At 43.1% G+C, this 27741-nt stretch overlaps 1 protein-coding gene and 1 pseudogene across 1 annotated transcript; both read left to right on the top strand.

The window, feature by feature from the left end:
* Nucleotides 1-304: 304 nt before the first annotated feature.
* On the top strand, nt 305-4812 carry LOC115117839 (YY1-associated factor 2-like). The gene is made up of 4 exons (XM_029646343.2): nt 305-470; nt 798-923; nt 2175-2318; nt 3055-4812. Exons 1-4 carry the CDS (start codon nt 445-447, stop codon nt 3296-3298), a joined length of 540 nt encoding a protein of 179 aa, XP_029502203.1. The 5' UTR covers nt 305-444; the 3' UTR covers nt 3299-4812.
* On the top strand, nt 3871-27741 carry LOC115117838 (glucoside xylosyltransferase 1-like; annotated as a pseudogene).

The raw sequence follows: 27741 nt of genomic DNA, 5'->3' as shown, positions 1-27741 counted from the left end.
GGACCATTGACTACACTATATGATGCCACGCAAAACCATTATGTAGGCAGCTATCACATTCACATCCATAAGTATTCATATATTCTAAAATATAAGTATGAATATATTCTAAAACTGCGATCAAATATATTGAGGAAAGGCTAAGGGGGAATTGTGCATCGCTTTTCCATTAGAATATATATGTACCCGCATTATGTGCAAATTGCCTGCATCTAGATTTAAAATGCAGAATGTGGAAGAATAGTATGACATTGTGTGTGTGTGTGTGTGTGTGTGTGTGTGTGTGTGTGCGCGCGCCTTCAGAATGATTGGATGGGCTTTACCACGTGATCATCATCCCTCCACTCGACTGGAGTTTTCACGATAACTGAGAGAGCGGCTTTGGTCAATTTGCCCGTCAAAAATTAACCAATATTGAGCTCCAACAAATATAGGTTTTATACGATGGGAGACAAGAAGAGCCCCACAAGGTAAAAAAAAAAACGTATATATTTATAAATATATTTATGTTGAAAAATTGCCTAAATATGTGATGAACACTTGTAAACAGAGTGCGCTACCAATGGATGAGTAGCGCCGCTAGCTAGTTAGCTACATTGTATCTTCATGGCGGCGGATTGGCTCTTTTATGGGACGAGTCTGATCATTCGACTCAAATAAGAGTCGTTTGTATTGTTGTGTTTTAAAAAAAATATATATATATTTTTTTTTATATATACACACATTCATTAATATAATAGCTTAAATGGCTATGTTGACAGTGTTGGGCCCCATCTCTGTGCGTGTTTTCTTTGAAGGCCGAAGCGGCAACCCAAGCCCTCTTCGGACGATGGATACTGGGACTGTAGCGTCTGTACGTTCAGGAACACCGCAGAAGCTTTCAAGTGCATGATGTGCGATGTCAGAAAGGGAACGTCAACACGGTAAGAAAAACTACCAGGACATCATTTATTTGGTTCAGACTATAGATACAGGTAGTGATTACTATTAGTTGCAACTGTATCAATCAGGCTGCTAAAGCTACAACAGAGGACTCATCAATCATTGTAGTATCATAGCCCAAATTCAAGTTGTTAGTCTGAATGAGACACTTCTAATTTGGGGACATTTTTTACCAGATTCTATGGTCCATTTAAGTGTGGCAGATTGTCAATTGTGTATATATATATATATATATATGCATGAACATATATATTTTTAGTTTTATCCCATTATGAAATATATATATATATTTATTTTATAAATAATTTAGTTATTTTTATATATATATATATATATATAAGGGAATAAAACTAAAATTTCGATTTGGGATGAAAAATGATTTGGAACATTTTCCAGGAAAAGTAGTCAGTTGTCAACACTGTGCCCTGTAAGATGTTGTCCCTGTGCAGTATTTGTCTATGTGCAGTGTGTTTCCTCATGGTAGTTCACTTTACCATACAATGCATAGAGTTGTAAATGAGAAGGAGTTCTCAACTGGCCTACCTGGTTAAACAAAGAAAGTAAATACATCATACAATAGGACTCTAGCTAAACAGGACCCCTGTATATTTCCAGTGTTCATAAATATGCAGTGCATAATTCTGTTAATGGCTTAATATTCAAATGAAATAGATTTTGTCTCACACGCTGAATACAACAGATGTAGACTTTACCAAGAAATGCTTGTTTATAAGCCCTTTCCAACGATGCAGTTAAAAATAAGAACAATGCAAATAGTAACACAGAATAAAATACACAAGAATAAAGCTATATACAGGAAGTACCAGATCACTGTGCAGCTATATACAGGAAGTACCAGTACCAGATCACTGTGCAGCTATATACAGGAAGTACCAGATCACTGTGCCGGGTAGCCAGCAGATTCCCTTACGCTTGTTTACACTGAGCTGCACTGGGGTTGCAATGCAATCATGGTTACATTAAGACACCGTGGAGCCGGCATGATACGTTGAATACATTCTTCGTCCTCATGTTAACTAGCAGTAGCCACAGCAGCCATTATGGATTGGTGTGTTGTGTTGAAACAACAAAAGAGCTGATTGGCTGACACTACCATTGCTGCAGTGTAAATGATATGGTTGGAATCTGCTGGCTATGTGCAGGGGTACAAGGTAGATATGTACATAAAGGCAGGGTAAATAATAATAGGCACACTTGTTTCTGTTTTTTAGGAAGCCTCGCCCTGTCTCCCAACTTGTCGCCCAGCAAGTCACTCCACAGTTTGCTTCACCCACACAGCCCAAAAAAGAGAAGAAGGAGAAAGATAAGAGTGAAAAGGAACCAACACTGAGAAAGAACAGCCACAAGAAGATGAGGTAAGGAGGAACCTATGTTTGAAGAACATATTTGCAAAGATACTATGAATGTTGAAGAAGATTTCAATCCTCTTACATTAGTGCAATGATTTACATGATTATTACATTTCACCAAAATCATTCACAGGTTTCAATTGACCCCTCCCTGTTAGTACCCTAACTAGCCATACTATTGGCCCCTCCCTGTTAGTACCCTAACTAGCCATACTATTGACCCCTCCCTGTTAGTACCCTAACTAGCCATACTATTGACCCCTCCCTGTTAGTACCCTAACTAGCCATACTATTGACCCCTCCCTGTTAGTACCCTAACTAGCCATACTATTGACCCCTCCCTGTTAGTATCCTGACTAGCCATACTATTGGCCGCTCCCTGTTAGTACCCTAACTAGCCATACTATTGACCCCTCCCTGTTAGTGCCCTAACTAGCCATACTATTGGCCGCTCCCTGTTAGTATCCAGACTAGCCATACTATTGACCCCTCCTTGTTAGTATCCTGACTAGCCATACTATTGGCCGCTCCCTGTTAGTACCCTAACTAGCCATACTATTGACCCCTCCCTGTTAGTACCCTAACTAGCCATACTATTGACCCCTCCCTGTTAGTACCCTAACTAATATAATATTGACCCCTCCTGCTGTTAGTATCCTGACTAGCCATACTATTGACCCCTCCTGTTCTTTTAACCATTTAAATCCATCTATACCCTTCTCTGTCTCTGTTCCCCTCCCAGGCCCAGGTTAAAAAACGTGGACCGGAGCAGTGCCCAGCACCTGGAGGTTACGGTGGGCGATCTGACGGTCATAATCACAGACTTTAAGGAGAAAACCAAGCCCCCCTGCACTCCTTCCAGTGCTGCCTCGGCAGACCAGCACAGCCAGAGCGGCAACACTAGTTCTGACAACACTGAAAGGGGGGTGTCACGGTCGTCCTCACCTCGGGGGGAGGGCTCGTTGGTTAACGGAGAGACTCACTAACCCTACTCCCTCCCCCATTTCCTCCCTACTCATCCAACTTGGTCTCATGGAACAAGACAAGTGTGTCTCTGAATATTGCATACAATTCTAGCATGGAAGATTACACCCAATGCAACAACCCCATATCTGGTACTCCTCACCCCAACATCTCAACATGCCTAAATACCACCACCACCACCAGTTCCAATTGGGTTGAATACTACACTGCTTTCCCGTGATGAGCAAGTATAATGACTGGGCTTTTGGTGCTGGGAGAACGCTGTGTAGCATCAACGTATTGGTTTCAGCCAAGATCTGGGTTGTGTTCAGTAGGCACCAAACAGAAGAAAAATGGACTGAAGCTAGAAGGGGGGGACCTGTCCCTGTCCAATAAGAAACACTCATAGTTGTTTTCTGTTGCACAACGTTTTAAATGTTTTATGTTATGCCCTGATGAAGACAACCTTGGCCTGAGTGAACTGAAGCTGTAATGGTATTGATGGTGTTGGTCTCCTGTAGCTCAGTTGGTAGAGCATGGCACTTACTACATCAGGATAGTGGGTTTGATTCCCGGGACCACCTAATACGTTAAAATGTATGCACGCATGACTGTAAGCCGCTTTGGATAAAAGCGCCTGTTAAATGGCATATATTATTATATATATTATATATTAGTGTTGAATGAACCCTGGATGCACAACTGAATAATGCCATGTACTTACGACACCTCAGTGTTAATAGTGTCATCACTCATCAGTGGTCGGCTTCTATCTCTCAACAATGTGGACTATTGCAGAGTAAACACGTTTTTTTTGCTACAGAGGAATACGAATATGCATTATGAGTAGGGTTGCACATTTCCGGTAACTTACCCAAAGTCTGTACGTTTTCCACTAATCACGGTTGTGACATTCCCGAAATCAAGAGGGAATAAGTAGGACATTCAGTATTACTCCAACTGAGATTTCAGGAAAACTGGGAATTTTGGGAATGTGACCAGAATTTAGCAACAACTCTAATTATGAGGTGAAATATGAAGCAAGTGGACTACCTCTTGATTGTAAAATATGAATTTTGTTAGCAGCAGATAGTTTGCACCTGCTGGTATATCGTGTACATTGATTCATGAGAAGATATTGGTCTACTTTCCCAGACACAGATTAAATCTAGTCCTGAACTAAAAATCACTTGATGGAGAATCTTCATTGAACATGCTTCTTCTTAGCCCAGGACTAAGGTTAATCTGTGTCTCAGAAACTGTCTCATTGTTTATGAAGCATTACTTTGTAGTTCAGCAACATTTTACTGCACATGTTACTGAATCATATCACTGTTTTATGTTACTGGTTATAGCCAGCCATGTTGTATGTACGTCAATGAGAATCTCAATTATTGTGTTACAGTCTAATAATAATGTTTGAGTAAAAATTATGAAACGGTATTGTTAGTTTCTCTTCCAGAATTTTCTAGTCAAGCATGTTATCATCAACAGTTTATATTGTGAAATAAAATCTAACTGATCGATTTATCAGTCACACTGAGTATCCTCAATTCTTGTTCAGAGTAGGTGGCAGATGTAGCCTCGCAAGCCACCTGACCTCGCAACCTTAGATGAATGGTTAGCTACCACACAAGGGCAGGCGATAATCCGTCTGCTAATTACGAGGCTGTGGGAGATGGGTCCTCACCATATATTTTTTCTACGCTCCTCACACGAGACTGTCATTTGGAAAATGCATTGACAGCTGTCAGGTTATACAAAAAGGATCTACATGTAACCTTTACATAATACCCTAGATGGAGTGGCACCACTAACCCCCCCCCCCAAAAAAAATCACAAGAAATTAGCTCCCTGTTATACACTTGTGAAGGTGGTATTTATTAATGGCGTCAGACCAAGGCTCTGCATCTGTCCTCGTGCTCCTAGACCTTAGTGCCGCTTTCAACACCATCAATAAGGATACTTGCTCTTTCCATGACAGACTGACCAGGTGAAAGATAAGATCCCTTTTTTGATGTCACTTGTTAAATTCACTTCAATGAGTTTAGATGAAGGGGAGGAGAGCGGTTAATAAATCTATGTTTAAGTCCTGAGACATGGATTGTGGGTGTGACATTGAGGGTGAATGGGCAAGATTCAAGTGCCTTTGAATGGGGTATAGTAGTAGGTGCCAGGCATACCGGTTTGTGTCAAAACCTGCAACGCTGCTGGGTTCCCAAAGGACATCCAGCCAATTTGATACAACTGTGGTGGGAAGCATTGGAGTCAACATTGGCCAGCATCTCTGTGGAACAATTTCAACACCTTGTAGAGTCCATGCCACGACAAATTAAGGCTGTTTTGAAGGGGATCCTAATGGTTGATATGCTACCTCTTGGTAATGTCATTTGGAAACACAATATCAACTTTCACTGCTATGCAGACAACACACAGCTGTGCATTTTGATGAAACATGGGCAAAGCCCCAAAATTGCCTACCCAGAAGCCTGTGTTTCTGACATAAGGAAATGGATGGCGGCAAATGTTTAACTTTAAAACTCGGGACAAAACAGAGATGCTCGTTCTAGGTCCCAAGAATCAAAGAAATCTGCTCTCAGATCAAAGAAAAACATCTCATGGGTCTCCCGGTCGCGGCTGGCTGCAACACAGCTCGGGATCGAACCTGGATCTGTAGTGACGCCTCTAGCATTGCGATGTGATGCAGTGCCTTAGACCGCCGCGCCACTCGGGAGGCCCCTGATTGCTCTTTTGACAAACATATAAAAAATGGGGGGCCAGTCTGTCCTATCGTGTGTAAATCTCCTGTCTTATCTGGTGTCCTGTGTGATCTTAGGTATGCTTCCTCTAATTGTCCCATCTATCTCTCCCCTCTTCTGGAGGACCTGAGCCCTAGCACCACGCCTCAGGACTACCTGGCCCGACAACTCTTGGTTGTTCCCGTCCCCAGTCTACCTGGTCGTGCTGCTGAACCATTTTCTGCTGTTCTGTCTGCGGCTGGGGAACCTTCACCGGTCGTGCTACCTGCGGTTTTAACCCTCCCTTTCCCTCTCTCTTCTCTCTCTCCCGCACCTGCTGTCTTGACCTCTGAAGGCTCGGCTATGAAAAGCCAAGTGACATTTACTTCTGAGGTGCTGAGCTGCTGCACCCTCTATAACTAATGTGTTTATTATTTGACCCTGCTGGTCATCTATGAACGTCTTGAAGAACGATCTGGCCTTAATGACCACGTACTCTTATAATCTCCACCCGGCACAGCCCTCAGAGCCTGAACAATCTGTTGCTGTATTTTTTTTGTGTTATCTGTGATTGTTTTGTTTGTCTTGTGTAGTTTCTTAATCATTGTACCTAAACTGTATGTGTAAACATGTATACGCAGGACCCAGCTGTAAAAGAGACCTTGGTCTCAGTCTGTGTTCCTTGTTGAAATAAGGTAGAATAATAACTCAGTAAAATCAATGAAATCGTTGTATGTTGTGTTTATATTTTTAACTAGTTATCTAAACCTGTGTGTCAAAGCAAACCTGAACTTGGCTGTTTAGTGTCCACCTTGCTGCGAACAGGGGTGGCAGGTAGCCTAGTGGTTAGAGCCTTGGACTAGTAACCGAAAAGTTTGAATCCCTGAGCTGACAAGGTAAAAATCTGTCATTCTGCCCCTGAATAAGGCTGTCATTGTAAATATGAATTTGTTCTTCACTGACTTTACCTTTATTGTTTTTAAATAAAGGTTTTTAAAAAATGATACCTTTATCCTCAAGACTACATATTGATCTTGTTGGATATTCTGACTATCAAATCTGACCTCTAGTCTGTTCACTAGCTGATCCTAAAAGATGTAGTGGAGGCTGCTGTATGTGGATGAAGACATCCTGTCTCTCACTGTCTCTGTCCCTCCTCTAGCTGATCCTAAAGGACATAAAGTCCCTGGTGGACGAAGACTCCCTAACCTCTCACTGTCTCTGTCCCTCCTCTAGCTGATCCTAAAGGACATAAAGTCTCTGGTGGACGAAGACTCCCTAACCTCTCACTGTCTCTGTCCCTCCTCTAGCTGATCCTAAAGGACATAAAGTCCCTGGTGAACGAAGACTCCCTGACCTCTCACTGTCTCTGTCCCTCCTCTAGCTGATCCTAAAGGACATAAAGTCCCTGGTGAACGAAGACTCCCTAACCTCTCACTGTCTCTGTCCCTCCTCTAGCTGATCCTAAAGGACATAAAGTCCCTGGTGGACGAAGACTCCCTGACCTCTCACTGTCTCTGTCCCTCCTCTAGCTGATCCTAAAGGACATAAAGTCCCTGGTGGACGAAGACTCCCTAACCTCTCACTGTCTCTGTCCCTCCTCTAGCTGATCCTAAAGGACATAAAGTCCCTGGTGGACGAAGACTCCCTAACCTCTCACTGTCTCTATCCCTGCTCTCTAGCTGATCCTAAAGGACGTGATATCTCTGCTGCACGTGGACAAAGAGATCCTGACTCTGATCTTAAACCTCTCACCTCTGTCCCTCCTCTTTAGCTGATCCTAAAGGACGTGATATCTCTGCTGCACGTGGACACAGACATCCTGTTCCTTCAGCCTGTAGAGGAGATCTGGTCCATTCTGAGTTTCTTCAACTCTACCCAGATAGCAGCCATGGCCCTGGAGCTCGAAGACCCACGCATGGCCTGGTACAACCGTTTCACCTGACACCCCTACTATAGCAGGACGGGGGGTGAACTCTGGGGTCATGAACACGACCAGGATTAGAGATAAATACTCTTAAGGTAGGTTCAAATCAAATCAAATTTTATTTGTCACATACACATGGTTAGCAGATGTTAATGCGAGTGTAGCGAAATGCTTGTGCTTCTAGTTCCGACAATGCAGTGATAACCAACAAGTAATCTAACTAACAATTCCAAAACTACTGTCTTATACACAGTGTAAGGGGATAAGGAATATGTACATAAGGATATATGAATGAGTGATAGTACAGAGCAGCATACAGTAGATGGTATCGAGTACAGTATATACATATGAGATGAGTATGTAGACAAAGTAAACAAAGTGGCATAGTTAAAGTGGCTAGTGACATAAGGATGCAGTCGATGATCTAGAGTACAGTATATACGTATGCATATGAGATGAATAATGTAGGGTAAGTAACATTATATAAGGTAGCATTGTTTAAAGTGGCTAGTGATATATTTACATCATTTCCCATCAATTCCCATTATTAAAGTGGCTGGAGTTGGGTCAGTGTCAATGACAGTGTGTTGGCAGCAGCCACTCAATGTTAGTGGTGGCTGTTTAACAGTCTGATGGCCTTGAGATAGAAGCTGTTTTTCAGTCTCTCGGTCCCAGCTTTGATGCACCTGTACTGACCTCGCCTTCTGGATGATAGCGGGGTGAACAGGCAGTGGTTCGGGTGGTTGATGTCCTTGATGATCTTTATGGCCTTCCTGTAACATCGGGTGGTGTAGGTGTCCTGGAGGGCAGGTAGTTTGCCCCCGGTGATGCGTTGTGCAGACCTCACTACCCTCTGGAGAGCCTTACGGTTGAGGGCGGAGCAGTTGCCGTACCAGGCGGTGATACAGCCCGCCAGGATGCTCTCGATTGTGCATCTGTAGAAGTTTGTGAGTGCTTTTGGTGACAAGCCAAATTTCTTCAGCCTCCTCCGGACTTCTTCACGACGCTGTCAGTGTGAGTGGACCAATTCAGTTTGTCTGTGATGTGTATGCCGAGGAACTTAAAACTTGCTACCCTCTCCACTACTGATCCATCGATGTGGATAGGGGGGTGTTCCCTCTGCTGTTTCCTGAAGTCCACAATCATCTCCTTAGTTTTGTTGACGTTGAGTGTGAGGTTATTTTCCTGACACCACACTCCGAGGGCCCTCACCTCCTCCCTGTAGGCCGTCTCGTCGTTGTTGGTAATCAAGCCTACCACTGTTGTGTCGTCCGCAAACTTGATGATTGAGTTGGAGGCGTGCGTGGCCACGCAGTCGTGGGTGAACAGGGAGTACAGGAGAGGGCTCAGAACGCACCCTTGTGGGGCCCCCGTGTTGAGGATCAGCGGGGAGGAGATGTTGTTGCCTACCCTCACCACCTGGGGGCGGCCCGTCAGGAAGTCCAGTACCCAGTTGCACAGCGCGGGTCGAGACCCAGGGTCTCGAGCTTGATGACGAGCTTGGAGGGTACTATGGTGTTGAATGCCGAGCTGTAGTCGATGAACAGCATTCTCACGTAGGTATTCCTCTTGTCCAGGTGGGTTAGGGCAGTGTGCAGTGTGGTTGAGATTGCATCGTCTGTGGACCTATTTGGGCGGTAAGCAAATTGGAGTGGGTCTAGGGTGTCAGGTAGGGTGGAGGTGATATGGTCCTTGACTAGTCTCTCAAAGCACTTCATGATGACGGAAGGGAGTGCTACGGGGCGGTAGTCGTTTAGCTCAGTTACCTTAGCTTTCTTGGGAACAGGAACTGTTTTTTTTTCAACCACTTCCGGCGCCGACTGAGATGGCCGCCTCGCTTCGCGTTCCTAGGAAACTATGCAGTTTTTTGTTTTTTTACGTGTTATTTCTTACATTAGTACCCCAGGTCATCTTAGGTTTCATTACATACAGTCGAGAAGAACTACTGAATATAAGATCAGCGTCAACTCACCATCAGTACGACCAAGAATATGTTTTCCGCGACGCGGATCCGGTGTTCTGCCTTACAAACAGGACAACGGAATGGATCGCATGCAGCGACCCAAGGAAACGACTCCGAAAAAGAGGGAAACAAGGCGGTGTTCTGGTCAGACTCCGAAAAAGGGCACATCGCGCACCACTTCCCAGCATTCTTCTTGCCAATGTCCAGTCTCTTGACAACAAGGTTGACGAAATACGGAAACATGGCTTACTGGGAAGACGCTATCCGATGCGGTGCAGCCAACGGGTTTCTCCACGCATCGCGCCGACAGAAACAAACATCTTTCTGGTAAGAAGAGTGGCGGGGGCGTATGCCTCATGACTAACGAGACATGGTGTGATGAAGGAAACATACAGGAACTCAAATCCTTCTGTTCACCTGATTTAGAATTCCTCACAATCAAATGTAGACCGCATTATCTTCCAAGAGAATTCTCTTCGATTATAATCACAGCCGTATATATCCCCCCCAAGCAGACACATCGATGGCTCTGAACGAACTTTATTTAACTCTTTGCAAACTGGAAACCATTTATCCGGAGGCTGCATTCATTGTAGCTGGGGATTTTAACAAAGCTAATCTGAAAACAAGACTCCCTAAATTTTATCAGCATATCGATTGCGCAACCAGGGGTGGTAAAACCTTGGATCATTGTTACTCTAACTTCCGCGACGCATATAAGGCCCTGCCCCGCCCCCCTTTCGGAAAAGCTGACCACGACTCCATTTTGCTGATCCCTGCCTACAGGCAGAAACTAAAACAAGAGGCTCCCACGCTGAGGTCTGTCCAACGCTGGTCCGACCAAGCTGACTCCACACTCCAAGACTGCTTCCATCACGTGGACTGGGACATGTTTCGTATTGCGTCAGATGGAAATATTGACGAATACGCTGATTCGGTGTGCGAGTTCATTAGAACGTGCGTCGAAGATGTCGTTCCCATAGCAACGATAAAAACATTCCCAAACCAGAAACCGTGGATTGATGGCAGCATTCGCGTGAAACTGAAAGCGCGAACCACTGCTTTTAATCAGGGCAAGGTGTCTGGTAACATGTCCGAATATAAACAATGCAGCTATTCCCTCCGCAAGGCTATTAAACAAGCTAAGCGTCAGTACAGAGACAAAGTGGAATCTCAATTCAATGGCTCAGACACAAGAGGCATGTGGCAGGGTCTACAGTCAATCACGGACTACAAGAAGAAACCCAGCCCAGTCAATCCCTATACCAGTCTGCTGTTCCCACATGCTTCAAGAGGGCCACCATTGTTCCTGTTCCCAAGGTAAGTTTGTTTGTGTGTGTGTGTGTGTGTGTGTGTGTGTGTGTGTGTGTGTGTGTGTGTGTGTCAGTGCTTGATGGGAGGTGGGAAATGAAAGGTGAAGAGAATGTTGTATTATTTTATTAGGGAAAGAGGGAACTGTCAAGATCTCTTGAAGCTTCTCAGCTTGTTTTTAGCACCTTCTGTTAAGTTCTCAATTAGTAATGTTGGCCAAGGCATTTTCTGTAGGTGTCTTGCACCACCAGCTTCAACCAGAGGAGTTCACTGTTGCCATTCTTTTGCATGACTTACAAACTGTGTCTCACCAGCAATGTTCCCTCAAAATAATGTCGGCACTTAGCACATTTCAGGTCTGCTAAGCCAAACTTGAACAATGTGAAAATGCTGTGCAACTTCCGGCACACGTTTACTGTGAACACTGAGGCAGTACCCGCTTTAAGATACAGTTCTATTAGATCATAATGTAGGCCTACCAGAGTGGTCTACCATCCAAAACAATGGAGAAAATGCATCTCATAACATTTTAACACAGACATTTTATTTATTTAACTAGGAAAGTCAATTAAGAACAAATTCTTATTTACAATGACGGCTTAGAAAAGGCAAAAGACCTGCGGGGACGGGGATGGGATTAAAGGTAAGAACACACATCAGGACAAGAGACAAGAGAGATACCACAAAACTACATAAAGAGAGACCTAAAACAACAACATAGCATGGCAGCAACACATGACAGCACAGCATGGTAGCAACCCCGTATGACAACAATATGGTAGCAACACCATATGACAACAACATGGTAGCAACACAACATGGCAGCAACACCATATGACAACAACATGGTAGCAACACAACATGGTAGCAACACCATATGACAACAATATGGTAGCAACACAACATGGTAGCAACACAACATGGTAGCAGCACAACATGGTAGCAACACCATATGACAACAACATGGTAGCAACACAACATGGCAGCAACACCATATGACAACAACATGGTAGCAACACAACATGGTAGCAGCACAAAACATGGTAGAAACATTATTGGACACAGACAACAGCACAAAGGGCAAGAAGGTAGAGACAACAATGCATCATGCAACGCAGCCACAACTGTCAGTAAGAGTGTCCATGATTGAGTCTTTTGAATGAAGAGATGGAGATAAGTGTCCAGTTGGAGTGTTTTTTTGCAGCTCCTTCCAGTCTCTAGCTGCAGTGAACTGAAAAGAGGAGCGAGCGACCCAGTGATGTGTGTGCTTTGGGGACCTTTAACAGAATGTGACTAGCAGAACGGGTGTTGTATGTGGAGGTCAGTAGCAGCCAATGTGTGGTGTTCAATGTAGGTCTACATTCCATGAGACTTTTGAAAAAAAACATACAGGGCTTGACATCAGTCTGTTTATCTACTTGCCCTTCAGACAAGTAGGTGACTGAAAATGTTGTGCTTGATGCAAGAAATCACTTTACAAAATAAAACACATTATTATCATCCCTATTCCATTATTACAAAGAATCAGACAAATTATGCTACCCTCTGCCTATTGGGTAATTAGCTTATTCAAGCCCGTCTCAAAATACAACACTTCCCCTTTAAGACCCTAAAAAACTCCCCTAAAAAACTCTTTACCTGACTTGCTCGTCGTGAGTAGATGTGTCTGTTTTGAGATCAGAGCGAGAGCTGCATGTAGCCACGTGTGCACATTTAGCTAGTAAGAGAGATATTATCCAGGTTATAGCTCATTTCTAGTCAGCAATGGGGGGGTGCCTTTCGAAGAGTCTAGACTCTAGAGTCTAGAAATGCAAACGTTTTGTGCTCTTGTAGGAAGCAACCCCCCCATTGCTGACTAGAAATGAGCTATAACCAGGATAATATCTCTCTTACTAGCTAAATGTGCACACGTGGCTACATGCAGCTCTCGCTCTGATCTCAAAACAGACACATCTTCTTCACGACCACGTGCGTTAAACACAGTCCAGTTAAAAGAGAATGGCACAGATCCATATATGGCAATGGTATATTTGCATATAGGCCTACTACAGCTCGTGAGTAAAAGGAAACATTGATAGTGTCAACTAACGGGGGAAACTCTAGAAAGTTGAGTTACGATTGTGGGGGGAACATTGCTCAAAGGATTAAACAATGTGTTGACTGTTTGGTGACAGTCAGGAATTTGGTGTCAATAGTTTTCCATCTATATTGTGTCACAGCCCTCATGTAAGAATGAAAGTGGTGCACACTGTCACTGAACATTTTGTTTCTGTCACGACTATGACTTGTTGTTACAGAATGACATGACATCAGTCCCCCTCCAATGGGAAGAGCTGCTGATGCCTCTGTTGCAGAAGTATAAACTCAACATCACATGGGGAGACCAGGACCATGGGGAGACCTGCTCAACATCATCTTCCATTATAACCCAGGTGAGACTCGCCCTCATTAGGTCACACCATTTTAAAGGTCCCGCACAGTCATCCTATTTTCTGACTAAAAATAATCCTTGAGTGACCAAAACATCACCCATAATATTTGTACGCTATTGAAATGCTCAGAATGGAAGAAATTGTACCTTTTCTCTCATCGCTAACTATCAGGGAAGTCTTGACAGAACAGGCTCAGCTTATATTCATGACCTCACCTTGACTGACAGCTCTTTGAAACACCCTTGTGATCGTTGCCAGTTAATAAGGTAAACAATGGGCCACATGTCATTCTGCTCTGCATGTGCTCACTGCTCATAGTTTTTCTGTATTGTAATTGTTTTTAAAAACTTGTCCCGTATCGTAGTTGCCACTGTGTCACTGCCAGGCACAGTTCAGTGGGAACTACAACTACAACACACACACACACACACACACACACACACACACAAAAATAGGTTTTATGGACTTATAGCTGGACTATATTTGTATGTACTATAGTGCAGACCAACATTTAACAGAGCAAGATATCTACACTGAAAGAAAATATAAACGCAACATGCAGCAGTGTCAAAGATTTTACAGAGTTACAGATACCTTTAAAAAAAGTAAGGGTGTGGATCAGAAAACCAGTCAGTATCTGGTGTGACCATTTGACTCATGCAGTGCGACACGTCTTTTTCGCATAGAGTTGATCAGGCTGTTGATTGTGTCCTGTGGAATGTTGTCCCACTCCTTTTCAAAGTTGCTGGATATTGGCGGGAACTGGAACACGCTGTCGTACACATCGATCCAGAGCATCCCAAACATGCTCAACGGGTGACATATAGTTGAAGTCGGAAGTTTACATACACCTCAGCCAAATACATTTAAACTCCGTTTTTCACAATTCCTGACATTTAATCCTAGTACAAATTCCCTGTTTTAGGTCAGTTAGGTTCACCACTTCACGGTAAGAATGTGAAATGTCAGAATAATAGTAGAGAGAATGATACATTTTAGCTTTTATTTATTTCATCACATTCCCAGTGGGTCAGAAGTTTACATACACTCAATTAGTATTTGATAGCATTGCCTTTAAATTGCTTAACTTGGGTCAAACATTTCGGGTAACCTTCCACAAAAAAAAACATAACTGACCTTACGTTTGTCCAATCAGGCAACTTAGATGCACTTGTTTCGAAATTAATATGCATTCAAAATGCCAGGCTTCTGAGTGTTATTCAAATTACGTACGCTATTCACTGCAGTTTACAGCCTAGTTTTCTACTTGAAAACTACATTGGCTTGTTGTAGCCAAGGTAGGATACATTTCTCGCCCCTAAAACTTAAATAATAGGCTAGCTTTTCGAACTGCTTACCTGGTGACCAGAGTATGTGAGTGGTTGGATATCCTGCTCATCACTCATGGAGTAGAGCTTGCGTATCGCTCCGGCGCCTTTTCTACCGCTCTGCTAAAAACCACTCCAGATCCTTTCCTACCGCTCTGCTAAAAACCACTCCATGTCCTTTCCTACCGCTCTGCTAAAAAACACTCCATGTCCTTTCCTACCGCTCTGCTAAAAACCACTCCAGATCCTTTCCTACCGCTCTGCTAAAAACCACTCCATGTCCTTTCCTACCGCTCTGCTAAAAACCACTCCATGTCCTTTCCTACCGCTCTGCTAAAAACCACTCCATGTCCTTCCTACCGCTCTGCTAAAAACCACTCCAGATCCTTTCCTACCGCTCTGCTAAAAACCACTCCATGTCCTTTCCTACCGCTCAGCTAAAAAACACTCCATGTCCTTTCCTACCGCTCTGCTAAAAACCACTCCATGTCCTTTCCTACCGCTCAGCCAAAAACCACTCCATGTCCTTTCCTACCGCTCTGCTAAAAACCACTCCAGATCCTTTCCTACCGCTCTGCTAAAAACCACTCCATGTCCTTTCCTACCGCTCAGCTAAAAACCACTCCATGTCCTTTCCTACCGCTCTGCTAAAAACCACTCCAGATCCTTTCCTACCGCTCTGCTAAAAACCACTCCATGTCCTTTCCTACCGCTCAGCTAAAAACCACTCCATGTCCTTTCCTACCGCTCTGCTAAAACCACTCCAGATCCTTTCCTACCGCTCTGCTAAAAACCACTCCATGTCCTTTCCTACCGCTCTGCTAAAAACCACTCCATGTCCTTTCCTACCGCTCAGCTAAAAACCACTCCATGTCCTTTCCTACCGCTCTGCTAAAAACCACTCCATGTCCTTTCCTACCGCTCTGCTAAAAACCACTCCATGTCCTTTCCTACCGCTCAGCTAAAAACCACTCCATGTCCTTTCCTAGCTCTGCTAAAAACCACTCCATGTCCTTTCCTACCGCTCTGCTAAAAACCACTCCATGTCCTTTCCTACCGCTCTGCTAAAAACCACTCCAGATCCTTTCCTACCGCTCTGCTAAAAACCACTCCATGTCCTTTCCTACCGCTCAGCTAAAAACCACTCCATGTCCTTTCCTACCGCTCTGCTAAAAACCACTCCAGATCCTTTCCTACCGCTCTGCTAAAAACCACTCCATGTCCTTTCCTACCGCTCTGCTAAAAACCACTCCATGTCCTTTCCTACCGCTCAGCTAAAAACCACTCCATGTCCTTTCCTACCGCTCTGCTAAAAACCACTCCAGATCCTTTCCTACCGCTCTGCTAAAAACCACTCCATGTCCTTTCCTACCGCTCTGCTAAAAACCACTCCAGATCCTTTCCTACCGCTCTGCTAAAAACCACTCCATGTCCTTTCCTACCGCTCTGCTAAAAACCACTCCAGGCTCACAGAAAAAAAACTCCCGCTCCAAATTCTCTCCTTTCATTAAAATCCCAATTTAGGCCTCCCGAGGGGCGCAGCAGTCTTAAGGCATCACTACAGACCCGGGTTCGATCCCAGGCTGTGTCACAGCTGGCCATGACCGGGATACACATTTGTCCCAGCGTCGTCTGGTTTAGGGGAGGGTTTGGCTGTCCGGGATTGCGCTCTAGCGACTCCTTGTGGCAAGCTAATATTTCTGTTATGATTTCAGATTTGAATAGCAGAGAAGTAGACACAGATATCATATCTTCTAACTTTTTGCCTAACTTTTGGGGAAAATGGTCAACATTTCTGTTGTTTATAAAAAGTTAGAGAATGTGGATGCGGTTACTTAAACAGCTGTAACGTTTGATCGGTATCAGAAAATTCTGTTCAGATTTCCAATTTGAAAAACAAACAGAGAAGTAGAGGAAGATTTCATACGCTCTTAAATTTTTGTTTAAGTTGTTGGCAAAGTGGTCAAAGTAGCTGATTTGGGTCAAAAGTTGCATTATTGCATTTACAGTGAATGGAATGTTGGAAGTGATGATGTCACAATGGGACCTTTAGAATGTTGAGGAAATCCCACGGAGGTGTATTATGGCTGTCCCAGACAACAACAAAAAAATTCCGTCGACCGAGAGTCATCTTTTCTTTTTATCAATTGATTTGTCGAAAGACGTACCTTTGTGTTTTAATAAAATCAACTATACAGTGCATTCCGAAAGGTCATTTCCCTGGACTTTTTCCACATCTTGTTACGTTACAGCCTTATTCTAAAATTGATTAAATAAATAAAAATCCTCATCAATCTACACACAGTACCCCAGAATGACAAAGCGAAAACAGGTTTTTAGATATTTTGGCAAATTTCACCTCTGTGGAGATGAGAGAACCTTCCAGAAGCACAACCATCTCTGCAGCACTCCACCAATCAGGCATTTATGGTAGAGTGGCCAGACGAAAGCCACTCCTTAGTAAAAGGCACTTGACTGCCCGCTTGGAGTTTACCAAAAGGCACCTAAAGACTCTCAGACCATGAGAAATAATATTCTCTGGTCTGATGAAACCAAGATTGAACTCATTAGCCTGAATGACAAGCGTCACCCCTGGAGGAAACCTGGCACCCTCCCTACGGTTGTAACGGTCGTCTGATGAGGAAGGATCAAATCAAAGCGTGGTAAGTGTTTATGAACACTCGAACAAAGTGCGAAATGACAACGAACAGTTCTGTCAAGTGCAGAAAACACTAACCAGAAAACAACTACCCACAGAACACAGGTGGGAAAATGCTTCCTAAGTATGGTTCCTAATCAGAGACAACGATAGACAGCTGTCCCTGATTGAGAACCATACCCGGCCAAAACAAAGAAATACAAAACATAGAAACTGAACATAGAATGCCCACCCAAATCACACCCTGACCAAACCAAAATAGAGACATAAAAAGCTCTCTAAGGCCAGGGCGTGACAACAGTGAAGCATGGTGGCGGCAGCATCATGTTGTATATGTGTTTTCTATCGATCTGCGTGCCAGTTATAATTTTCATATGCACATTTTTGTTAAACAGTTTCATTTCATTTATAATAGTCTTGTACAAATCTTAAAGTAACATTTATTGCCATTGCCAGCTATGTAAAAATAGCCTACTAATAAATAGTAATAATATAATAATAATAATAATAAATAGACAACTAATAAAAAACATTGCAGCCTGCAGGTAGAAAATATCCTGCTAAAATTAAATATCCTATAAATCACATTGGCTGTGCATGACCTGTCTGCAACGAACTTGAAACATTGTACCATTATCAACTGTGTTGGCAGGAAACTCACACTAGCACACTAGCAAACTTGCAACATTGTATAAAATAATGTTTCCCGCTGTAGGCTATTTGGGACAAGAAGTAATCAGCTATTTTATGACGTTTCCACTGGATCAGAGCATTACATTTTTCCCTTTCTTGCCGAGTGGTTATCGAAAGGGAAAGAGCTGGAAATATTTTTCAAATACTTTGAGGAACTATTGTCATTCTTAATTGATTCTAAAAACAGACTCTTTTTACTTGCTGTTTGAGCTGAAGCAAAAATGTATTTGAGAAGTTCCACAGCTCATTATTGGTGGTGAGTTGACAATCAGAAATACTGATCAGATATACCCAAATGGGTACATTTATAGGTCTACATTTGCGCGCAGGTCATGTAGACTAGTCCTACCTCTATATGCTTAGTCAGGTGCATGTCCTCACTCAACATTGGCAGGAGCGTTTCAAACAGACAAAGAATAACTTTGCAAAACTCGTGAATGGAATGAAATCAACAAAAACTTGTTTCTCACAAGTGTAGCATAGGTTGTGAGTTCTGCAAACAATGTGTCTACTCTGACAATGAGAACGGTAAACGACTGTAATAATAATAATATATTTTATGCATTAACAGAAATTACCATAACCAAACAAACATTGCAGATGAGAAATTATGTGAATTAACAGTAAATGTAGGCTACTTCTGGTGATATATGTAATGGGAAGTTGATAAACACAGCAAACAATGCACACAATGAAGTTATGAAACAATGAATAAGCACAAAATGGCGTGCGAGAGCGCATTCTGGAGAGACGTGCCTTGTGCAGCTGAGCCACACTCCCCTTCTTCTTGGACCGTGGCATCCCCGCAGCCTCCTCAATGGATTAGTCCACTGAGACAGGCATCCCCGCAGCCTCCTCAATGGATTAGTCCACTGAGACAGGCATCCCCGCAGCCTCCTCAATGGATTAGTCCACTGAGACAGGCATCCCCGCAGCCTCCTCAATGGATTAGTCCACTGAGACAGGCATCCCCGCAGCCTCCTCAATGGATTAGTCCACTGAGACAGGCATCCCCGCAGCCTCCTCAATGGATTAGTCCACTGAGACAGGCATCCCCGCAGCCTCCTCAATGGATTAGTCCACTGAGACAGGCATCCCCGCAGCCTCCTCAATGGATTAGTCCACTGAGACAGGCATCCCCGCAGCCTCCTCAATGGATTAGTCCACTGAGACAGGCATCCCCGCAGCCTCCTCAATGGATTAGTCCACTGAGACAGGTGTTCCATGAGAAAATATATATATTTGCCACTGCTCGACTAACAGCCTATCGACCAGTCGACTAAATAGAGTCAGCCCTAAAGTGGATGAAGATGGTTATTACTTAAAGCTTAATCATTTAAAAAGTATAAAAGATATCAAAAATGTGTATATAAAACACCCTGGTCCTGACCCCTCTGAAAGTTTTAACGTCTGAATGATGTTTCTAGCACAAACAGTGTAAGAGGAGTAGCCTTCCAAAGAATAAGAAGTATGGTGACCATTTAAAGTTGAGAGTCTTGCCTTACAAGCCCCATTTAATAACAGTATGACCTCGTTGAAGAGGAGATCCAGGAGCTTGTCTACGTAGCCTGTAATGTTTTTGAAAAGGGAAATGTTTATTAAATGGATAGGGAATGTAATTCCCTTTTATTTACTGAGTTATTATGCTATCATTTCGTTGATGTAGTGATCTACTCATTCTACAATGTGTTTTCTGGTGATTTGGAAGTACTCAATTTGAAATATGCAATATTTGGTTGTGCACTTTTTTGTAAAACTTTTCAATGTTTGTATTTGGATTTTTTTGTGTGTCTGAAATGCTAAATTGATGCAGATTTGAAATGAATTATGACTTACAGTATGTTGGGTCTGTCTTCACAGGCTGTGCATTATATCTCCTCTTCTTTGCCTTGGGGATGCTGATTTTGTATCGCAGACAGTAGATGTTGAATTTTCTAAAATGTCTATCATTACAGCTTGATGATAGTGGTAAGACGAAATGAGGTGGAATAATAAAACACAATGGAAATTACAAATATTATACACACCACAACTCCGTTTGTGGACAACACTCCTTCATGCCAGCTGTGCGCTGCCAGTTCTCAGACTCAGTGTAGTTGGCTTAGAGATGGAAGAACAAAACACAGTGATTATCACATTTGTTACAGAAAATATACTGTTCACAAGTCAAAGCAGCCACAGTGACATTATCTAACATTATGACCAAACTTTATCAATGTAAAAGCAATAGTAATTTTTCAAACTTGGGTCATCCTACGTTGAACTGGTTTCATCCTAATATCACCCAAGTTGATGAAAAACATGATTATCACTGTTCGTTTGGGACCTTTAAAATGTTATGCAACTGCCCAAAACATGTGTGTTTCAAGTTCAGACAGTACCTCCCAATTTGTATTTTTATTGTGTTTTATTCCAAGTCAACATGACCCAGACACACATTGCTTTATAGTTGACACTATTTCCTTAGCTTCTTTGTCTAGATGAATATGTGTTTTCTGTAAGTATACAACTTCCCAATGGTTGAACAGACACCCTCAGCGAACTCTCCATATGCACCCCTGCAGAGAGCCTGTATGTGTTTCCGTGCCAATGGAACTACCGTCCAGACCACTGTATATATACGGCAGCAACTGTCTCGCAGCCAAATGAGAGGGCGTCTTCATTCTCCACAGCAACAGAGTTGTTTACCATGATGACAAGCAGCCAGCGTTCCGGGCTGTCTATGAAGCCATCCAGAAGGTAATGTCATCCTCAACTATCCCTGACACCTGTGAATTCAGGCCAAATGGGGGAGAGGTATGGGTATAGAAGTGGAGCACATCTGTCATAAGGTGCGTCTAGGTGGTAGGTGTAGGAGTCAGGTGGTAGGTGTAGGGGTCAGGTGGTAGGTGTAGGAGTCAGGTGGTAGGTGTCAGGTGGTAGGTGTAGGGGTCAGGTGGTAGGTGTAGGAGTCAGGTGGTAGGAGTCAGGTGTCAGGTGGTAGGAGTCAGGTGGTAGGTGTAAGAGTCAGGTGGTAGGTGTCAGGTGTAGGAGTCAGGTGGTAGGTGTAGGAGTCAGGTGGTAGGTGTAGGAGTCAGGCGCAGGAGAGCAGGGATGTCTGAGAAGCGTGTTTTAATAAGACAGTCCACCAACACAGGAATGGCACAATTGAAAAGGACAACGCCCTCGTTAACAGAGAACCCGTGCAAAACGCACGGTGGAACAAACAAAGTTCCAACACTCATACACTTTACTTAACCGTGAAAACAAATAATGGTAAATCCAACCGAGCACATCACAATAAAAGATTAATCCCGCACAAATTTAGGCAGGCAACAGGTTACAATTATACACACAGAAATTAACGCAAATGAAACCAGGTGTGAAAAAGAACCAAAGACAAAAAACAAAAAAAAGGGATCGGTGATGGCTAGTAGACCGGCGACGCCGACCTTCGAGTGCCGCCCGAACAGGGAGAGGAGCCACCTTCGGTAAAAGTCGTGACAACATCAGAATTGAGAGGATGTGCATCCTGGATGTGCCCCTGTACTCAGCAACACTATTTTCTCAAGTCTACACTCTGTCTAAATAAGCTAATTAAATAAACAAATCAAACGTGAAATGGTGTGTTAAATATCTGTGTGGAGGGAGGGAGCATCAGTCGGTCACATTCAGATGAACGCCTCACCACAGTGCAACTGATCTCTGTAGCTAGCCGTTGGGGCGCCGGAAAGCTCACCGCATGTCGTCAATAACCCAAAGTAGCCTTGTAGTACTCCAGAGCATCTGCACCTCTCTTTGCTCAACCTCACATTCAAATCAAAACATCCAGCTAGCCAGCTACTAGCTAGCTAAACCAACCATCCAACTGACGTGTTTGAGAGTTTTGAAATGCAGTGGTGGTTTGAGACCATTTGTAATTATACACTGAACAGAAATATAAGCACAACATATAAAGTGTTGGTCCCGTGTTTCATGAGCTGAATTAAAAGATCCCCGAACATTTCCATATGCACAAAAAGCTTGTTTCTCACATTTTTTGTACACATTTGTTTACATCCCTGTTAGTGAGCATTTCTCCTTTGCCAAGATAATCCATCCACCTGACAAACAGCTGATTAAACAGCATTATCATTACACAGGTGCACCTTGTGCTGGGGACAATAAAAGGCCACTCTAAAAAGTGCAGTTTTGTCACACAACACAATGCCACCGATGTCTCAAGTTTTGAGGGATTGTGCAATTGGCATGCTGACTCCAGGAATGTCCACCAGAGCTGTTGCCAGAGAATTGAATGTTCATTTCTCTACCATAAGCCGTCTCCCATGTTGATTTAGAGAATTTGGTAGCACGTCCAACCGACCTCACAACCTCAGACCACGCGTATGGCGTTGTGTGGGTGAGCAGTTTGCTGATGTCAACGTGAACATAGTGCCCCATGATGGCGGTGTGGTTATGGTATGTGCAGGCATTAGCTACAGACAACGAACACAATTGCATTTTATCGATGGCAATTTCAATTCACAAAAAATCCTGTGCTGAGATCCTGGTGCCCATTGTGAGGACTGTAACTCTGCAAAATCAATGACATTTTTGAATGTTGCGTTTATATTTTTGTTCAGTGTGTAAATATACTGTTAATTATTAAAACAAAACACATTAAAAAAATGCAATCAAAAACAATTAGCTAAAAATGACTAACATTTCCAAAAATGTACAGGAGCAATTTGTGTTGCTTCCTTTACGGTGCCATGGCAACCCCAAAAAAACATCAGGCTTTGGTTGTGGTAAGGAAATGTGTTCTACCTGGTTTATAAACTGATACAAGTTTTATAAATCATCTGGAATCCATCAGACCATTCCCCAAAATAGAAGTGAGGGAGTTAACACTTCCGGGCACTCCGGGCCATTGGTTTTCTATTAGGACTTCCTTCCATACAGCTGAGTCATGCTAAATCGATAGTCCCTTTCATTTCTCAGTCATTCTACTACCTACTGCTCAGACCATCGTCCAATGCACACACCGATCACTCCTAATGACATGATCTTTACTGCTGTACCATCCTCCTCCTGCCTCTCCTTGTCCTCCTCCACCCATCTGTCAACGGAGGGGGAACCTGTCACTTAGGGAGCGTCCTCTCTCCTCTCCCTCACCCCGCCCTCTTCCCCCCACTCGCGGCTGTAGCATTCGATCAGCTCCTGTTGGTTTCAACAGGCGGTTGAGGGGGGGGGATGGATGGAGAGAGAGAGGATGGGAGGAGGAGGGAATGAGGGACTGAGAAAGGGAGAGGATTTATGCTGGGGGGGCTAGGGTCAGTTTGTTATATCTGGAGTACACCTATCCGGTGTCCTGTGTGAATTTAAGTATCCTCTCTCTAATTCTCTCTTTCTCTCTTTCTTTCTCTCTCGGAGGACCTGAGCCCTAGGACCATGCCTCAGGACTACCTGACTCCTTGCTGTCCCCAGTCCACCTGGCCGTGCTGCTGCTCCAGTTTCAACTGTTCTGCCTGTGATTATTATTATTTGACCATGCTGGTCATTTATGAACATTTGAACATATTGGCCATGTTCTGTTATAATCTCCACCCGCACAGCCAGAAGAGGACTGGCCACCCCACATAGCCTGGTTCCTCTCTAGGTTTCTTCCTAGGTTTTGGCCTTTCTAGGGAGTTTTTCCTAGCCACTGTGCTTCTACACCTGCATTGCTTGCTGTTTGGGGTTTTAGGTACAGCACTTTGAGATATCAGCTGATGTACGAAGGGCTATATAAATACATTTGATTTGATTTGATTTTGATTTAATTGAGGGAGAGGGATTGAGAACATAGAGATGGACAGAGAGAAAAAGAGTGGACATAGAGATGGACAGAGAGAGAGAGAGAGGGACATAGAGATGGATGGAGAGAGGGGAATAGGATGGAGAGAGAGAGAGAGGGGACATAGAGATGGATGGAGAGAGAGGGGACATAGAGATGGATGGAGAGAGAGGGGCAGGGGAGCTTCATTAGCTGATGTCCGTCCATGACCTCTGTGACCCCAGACCACTATCAGTGTGGCCAATGTTCTCAGCCATTAACTAAACAAGCAGGTTACATTACAGACCCAGCACTCGGCCCCACGCCAACACTCTCTCTCTCTCTCTCTCACTCTCAAGCTGGTCAAAACAGAGTTGGAAATATTGTAGTTGTGGAGAAATGTCCCTATAACTTCTATAGGTCTAGATTTTAGTTTTAGAGCATTGTTGTAACATGTTCTTATAGTGAAGCTGGTCTTTTGATGGCTGAAATAAAGTCATCAGCCATCTTTATTCTAGTATGTTTGTTTTAGCTTTAGACAGCTTGTGTGCCTTCTGTTGAACATTTGGAAGAAGCTCTTACCAGCCCTCGCTTTGCCACTGCTCTGTCAGTCTCTTCCTTCACTGCTCTTTCATTTCCTGTCCTTCTCCACTCCCTCCTAGTCCTTTGAGGACAGCAGGCCTGAAGCCCATAGCAGGCATTTCTGAAAAACCCTCTCATTCTCAGCACACAAAGAACTCTTCAGTCAGTTCTTCTCCCTGGACGACCTATCCCATCTTGCACTGAGGCTGCTTGCCAATAAACTGGGCCCACCATTACTGATATGAGCCAAGCCCACAGAAGAGTTGTAAAATGTTTAGTGCTGATGATGTTACTTTGAGACACAATGATGGACAATGAACACACACACACACACACCAATACCACCCAACATCATCCACATTAAAATCGATAGGAGACAGTTAATGGTGCATTATGGGCTGCTGTTGTGTATGAAAGATAATAAAGCAAGTGTTTTCTTCCTTTAAGTGACCTAATGCTTGGCCAAACCGAGTTCCAATGAGCCCTCGTAAAAATGTAATTTCCTCTTATTTACAGTGCAAGCTGTAAAAGTGGGGCGCACCCACAGAATGTAGAAAAGACTCATACTTTATTCATGAATATGACTGAAGAGACTGTGTCTGCAGAGAGAGAGAGAGAGACATATGGTGACTGATTTGAAATGTTTACCCCTTCCACGGACACTGTGGCATTTACATTTACAAAAGCATACAAAATGCCTAGTCGTATTGTTTTGTAGTCTGCTGATAGGATGGTAAGAAGGTGTGATGACGTCAATACATATAGTGGTTGATGAGTGTTCCAGAAGCAGGAATGGAGCCCTGGTGTGGTGCAGAATTTGTAGCAGTTGACGTGTCTCTGTTCTTCACAGTATCCGTTCGGAGACAAGCTCGTCCAGACTCCCGGGTACAGGAGACCAAACACACCTAGTTTAGAAGGGCATCAGCATACTTCACCGGGAACCCACCAGGGGAAGATGAGAGGCAACACACCACTAGATTGCCAGTCTACAGGTATGAGTGGAGGACAGAGGAGCCTCTTAAAGAAGAAGTTACAGGTCTGTGAGAGCCAGAAATCTTGCTTATTTGTAAGTGACCAAATGCTTATTTTCCACAAAATTTTGGTCTGTCATAGTTGAAGTGTACCTATGATGAAAATTACAGGTCTCTCTCATCTTTTTAAGTGGGAGAACTTGCACAATTGGTGGCTGACTAAATACTTTTTTTGCCCCACTGTATGTGATCCCAGCGGGAATTGAACTCACAACCTTGGCGTTGCCACGCTCTTACAAACTGATCTACACAAGACCTCTTTCCTTTAATACAGACAGTCCATCCATGCCCACATTAGATGAGTCTGTCACAGGCAACAACTACTGCTGGAGCATCCAAGACTGCTCCAAAGTCAATCTCAAAGATGTTTTGTGTAACACTCTGTTTTCATATGGAACCCATTTTCCTCAGTCTGTCAAATCAAATGTGTCACATGCGCCAAATACAACAGGTACCAGACCGTATGTTCTGAATACAACAGGTACCAGACCTTATGTGCTGAATACAACAGGTACCAGACCTTATGTGCTGAATACAACAGGTACCAGACCTTATGTGCTAAATACAACAGGTACCAGACCTTATGTGCTGAATACAACAGGTACCAGACCTTATGTGCTGAATACAACAGGTACCAGACCTTATGTGCTGAATACAACAGGTACCAGACCTTATGTGCTGAATACAACAGGTACCAGACCTTATGTGCTAAATACAACAGGTACCAGACCTTATGTGCTAAATACAACAGGTACCAGACCTTATGTGCTGAATACAACAGGTACCTTACCGTGAAATGCTTAACTTACAAGCCCTTAGTCTGTTACATAAGTGCCGTCTCTCTGTCTGAAATCACTTTGCCCCCTGGGGAGTTTCACCTTTCTTTCTGATGGGTAATGGTATATGTGACAATCAGGTTGCAGTGTGATTCTACCTGTGACGATCATCCTAGTCTGACAATCACTTATTGTAATTGCACTTCTCTGAAGACTTCAAGAAAGTGGAAAACCAGAGTTTTTGATATGGTGTCCGTGCATGGATCATTTTTTTAAAAGTATATTAATATATGATATTATTAGATTAAAATGTAACTCTGCAGTCTTTCATAAAAAAATGGCATCACTTCTGTAAAGGAACATCATAACTAATCCATGGATGCAGTTTTATTTGTACACAATTGTAAATGAATGTACGATTGTAAATGAATGTATGATTGTAGGAATACCTAGGATAGGATAAAGTAATCCTTCTCACCCCCCCTTAAAAGATTTAGATGCACTATTGTAAAGTGGCTGTTCCACTGGATGTCTTAAGGTGAACGCACCAATTTGTAAGTCGCTCTGGATAAGAGCATCTGCTAAATGACTTAAATGTAAAAAATGTAATTGTAAAATAAATGTACGATTGTAAATGAATGTACGATTGTAAATGAATGTACGATTGTAAATGAATGTACGATTGTAAATGAATGTACGATTGTAAATGAATGCTCACCGAAAGTGTTCTGAGGTTAATCTGAAGATATTTTGAGATGAATCTGAATAGTCTGAAGTTTTCAGTATTGGGGTTCATCAATGAGATTAAATCCATCAACATAATGCACTTTTAATAGCAGCATTATGATGTAATAGCGACTGAATAATGAACATAGAACACATCCATAGCCTTGTATCTCCATCAACCTAGATTGGATGGAGGTCTATCATATTAACTATTTATCTATTTGTGACGAATGTAGGTGTATGGAATTTCAACTAAATTCATGTAAGAGATTTAGAATTGTCTGCTGTTTGGTTTTAGCTGATGTTTACATGGGACAGGTTACTGTGACTTCCCATCAGTCTTAAACTGTATCCGTCTTAAGTATCAGGAAGGACACGGTGTACATCATTTCAACTTAATTCATGTTTTGGGATTGTATACATCATCGAGAAGACTAAATAATACGATACAAGTTCCCGTAAGTGTATTTTTTACGTACTAACTTAGAAATGCTGAAATAAGAGCCACTAAACAAATGCAAAATCAA

The sequence above is a fragment of the Oncorhynchus nerka genome, linkage group LG9a, assembly GCF_034236695.1.
Source record: "Oncorhynchus nerka isolate Pitt River linkage group LG9a, Oner_Uvic_2.0, whole genome shotgun sequence".
In the NCBI taxonomy this organism is placed as follows: Eukaryota; Metazoa; Chordata; class Actinopteri; order Salmoniformes; family Salmonidae; genus Oncorhynchus; species Oncorhynchus nerka.
The sequence above is the reverse complement of the archived record's forward strand: the minus strand, read 5'-3'. Positions and strand labels throughout refer to the sequence as shown.